The 3276-nt window shown below is 55.6% G+C and overlaps 1 protein-coding gene across 3 annotated transcripts in view; it reads left to right on the top strand.

Moving 5' to 3' along the window:
• LOC105520841 (lipid phosphate phosphatase-related protein type 2) overlaps nucleotides 1-2237 on the top strand; it is a 21726-nt gene extending 19489 nt beyond the window's left edge. For 2 of the 3 annotated variants that reach the window (XM_011954807.1, XM_011954806.1), the window contains exons 7-9: nucleotides 256-378; nucleotides 704-755; nucleotides 889-2237. In XM_011954807.1, the coding sequence (XP_011810197.1) occupies nucleotides 256-378; nucleotides 704-755; nucleotides 889-1232 (519 nt within the window). In that variant the 3' untranslated portion in view covers nucleotides 1233-2237. The remainder of the gene's footprint in view (nucleotides 1-255; nucleotides 379-703; nucleotides 756-888) is intronic. The other variant, XM_011954808.1, reaches the window with a different exon arrangement.
• The last annotated feature ends 1039 nt before the right edge of the window (nucleotides 2238-3276 follow it).

The following is a 3276-nucleotide window of genomic DNA, read 5'->3' as shown; positions in this document are numbered from 1 at the left end:
AAAAAAAAAAAAAAAAATTAAACCCTGCCCCTGTACAACTTGGTCTTACTTGCTTTACCCTGGTCCAGGCTCTGTGGGATAAATAATAATTGCACCTACCTCATAGTAAAATGGAACCAACAGTGCCTGGCACATACTATGCATTAGCTGTTTTTGAAAACCTGAGCCTCAGTTTCCTTATTGGAAAATGGGGATGGTATTTACATAGCTCCTATGTGACTCAGGCCTCAACACTGTCCTCTCCCTCTGTTCCAGGTCACCTGCGTTGTGCACAACTTTCAGAGCCGGCCACCCTCTGGCCGAAGGCTCTCTCCCTGGGAGGACCTGGGCCAAGCCCCCACCGTGGACAGCCCCCTCGAAAAGTTAAGTGTGGCCCAGGTAAGGGGGGCCGGGGGCTGCTCCCGGCTGGAGAGGGTGGTGGGTGGAGGGGGCCAAGGAGGCAGGAAGGAAGTCAGGCAAGAGGTGGGGGTCTCAGAACCATGGGGAAGTAGAGGGATCACCCATCTCTGTGGACACAGGTCCTGGGGGGACAGCCCCAAAGAATGAAAGGGAGCACCCCTGTCTTCTTCCCAGGGGGACACGGTTAATCATGAGAACTGTGGTTGTCTTTTCCATGGGGTTCTTCACCTGATGAGCTCCTTGTGGCTGTGGCCGGTAGGGCCCAGGGGGCCACTAGCCCCTTCCCTCTGTCTCTTTGTCTCAGGAACCCGAGGTCTGCAGGCCGCATTCGACACCGGCACGGCTCACCCCATCCAGTGAGTGTTGGGGGAGTGGGGGCTAAACAGGGGGACTTCCAGGTGGGCAGCTACTGCCCCAGAGGTCTCACCTAGGTTTTTATGCTGCCTCCCAAGTTTTCTGATCCTCTGATATCTGGCTTCTGACCACCAGAGTCGCAGAACTGCGCCCGCCGTGGCCACCTGATCCCCAGCTGTGTGTCCTCCAGGGCCCCAGCCATGTGTTCGTCACCCCGTGTGCCCCGCCCTCGATTGAGGTCTGAGCCGACGCCCTTGCCCCTGCCCCTACCCCTGCCAGCGCCCACCCCCAGCCAGGGCCCCTCGCCTTCCTCCCCTGGACCTGGGGGGCCAGGCGGGGGTGGTGGACGTGGCCGGAAGCTGCTGCTGCCCACGCCCCTGCTGCGGGACCTATACACCCTGAGTGGACTCTATCCCTCCCCCTTCCACCGGGACAACTTTAGCCCTTACCTGTTTGCCAGCCGTGACCACCTGCTGTGAGGCCCGACCACCCACCCAGAATCTGCCCAGTCCCCACTTCTTCCCTGCCACGCGTGTGTGTGCGTGTGCCACGTGAGTGCCAAAGTCCCCTGCCCCCCAAGCCAGCCAGACCCAGACATTAGAAGATGGCCGGAAGGACATCTGGGAGACATCTGCCTCTCTGGCCCTCTGAGATATCCAGATGGGCACAAATGGAAGGTGGGCCCTTGCCCCTACTATTGCCCTTTTAAGGGCCAGAGCTTGACCCCATTGGCCATTGCCTGGCTAATGAGAACCCCTGGTTCTCAGAATTTTAACCAAAAGGAGTTGGCTCCAGCCAATGGGAGCCTTCCCCTCACTTCTTAGACTCCTCCTGCAAGAGGGCAACTCCAGCCAGTGTTGAGCGACTGAACAGCCAATAGGAGCCCTTGGTTTCCAGAATTTCTAGAGTGGGTGGGCATGATTCCAGTCAATGGGGGACCGCCCGTGTCTAAGCATGTGCAAAGGAGAGGAGGGAGATGAGGTCATTGTTTGTCATTGAGTCTTCTCAGAATCAGCGAGCCCAGCTGTAGGGTGGGGGGCAGGCTCCCCCATGGCAGGGTCCTTGGGGTACCCCTTCTCCTCTCAGCCCCTCCCTGTGTGTGGCCTCTCCACCTCTCACCCACTCCCTCCTAATCCCCTACTTAAGTAGGGCTTGCCCCACTTCAGAGGTTTTGGGGTTCAGGGTGCTGTGTCTCCCCTTGCCTGTGCCCAGGTCATCCCAAACCCTTCTGTTATTTATTAGGGCTGTGGGAAGGGTTTTTTCTTTTTTCTTGGAACCTGCCCCTGTTCTTCACACTGCCCCCCATGCCTCAGCCTCATACAGATGTGCCATCATGGGGGCCATGGGTGGAGCAGAGGGGCTCCCTCACCCCGGGCAGGCAAAGGCAGTGGGTAGAGGAGGCACTGCCCCCCTTTCCTGCCCCCTCCTCATCTTTAATAAAGACCTGGCTTCTCATCTTTAATAAAGACCTGTTTGTAACAGAAGTTTGGCCACCTGCCTTCCTCCCCCGGGCGGTGGGGGGTGCGGAGGACTTTCATCGTGGGTCTATGGATGTCTGTGGAGCTGGGTGTGGGTGTACTGCTGCAGTGTATCTAAGGACGATTGTGGAGAGGCAGTGCGGTTTCATGGGGCTCGAGACTTGGGCTGAAATCCTGGCTCAGCATTCTGGGCTCTGTGGCCTCAGGAAAGTTCATTCACCTCTCTGTGCCCTTGTTTCTTCATCTGTCAAAGGCAAACAGTCGCTCAAGCCACCAAGGCACACAAACTCACATCAGGAGCTGTACATGCCCTGTGTGTCTCAGACCAGGGCACAGAGGGCACAAGGAATGGGGTGAAGATACCTGGGGGTCCTGAGAGGGATGGGGGATGCTGAAGGGCACTAAGAACCTCCAAGCCGAACACCTGGCTGCATGGATGAGCGCAGGGGTGCGGAGTATGAGATTACACCAAGACCCAACCCCTCTGAGAACTCAGCAGATACTGGGGATGTTCAAAGGGTCAGGGAGAGGGAGCCACAGGACCCCTCCTGCAATTGGGGCTCTGAGGGTCTTCAGATAGGGCATTTGGGACCTAGAGTCACCCAGGAACCAGGAAAAGGGAGTCTGTTTCCCTTCTCTCATTGATTAATTAATTCATTCAGCAAACACTGTAGAACCCCTACTGTGTGCCAGATGGTCTTAGTCTGTTCCAGCTGCCGTAACAAAATACCGGGGACAGGATGGCTTATTTATTAAATTATTTAAAAATAAATGTCTCTACTACTATTAAATTTATCTAATTATTAAAAAATACGTTTCTTATTTATTATTTATTTTGAGATGGAATCTCGCTCTGTTGCCCAGGCTGGAGTGCAGTGGTGCAACCTCGGCTCACTGCAACCTCCAACTCCCGGGTTCAAGTGATTCTCCTGCCTCACTCAGCCTCCTGAGTAGCTGGGACTACAGGTGCGCACCACCATGCCTGGCTAATTTTTTGTATTTTTAGTAGAGATGGGGTTTCACAGTGTTAGCCAGGATGGTCTCG

The sequence above is a fragment of the Colobus angolensis genome, unplaced genomic scaffold (genome assembly GCF_000951035.1).
Source record: "Colobus angolensis palliatus isolate OR3802 unplaced genomic scaffold, Cang.pa_1.0 Scaffold39, whole genome shotgun sequence".
NCBI lineage: Eukaryota > Metazoa > Chordata > Mammalia > Primates > Cercopithecidae > Colobus > Colobus angolensis.
This window is presented reverse-complemented; position numbering and strand designations above follow the sequence as displayed.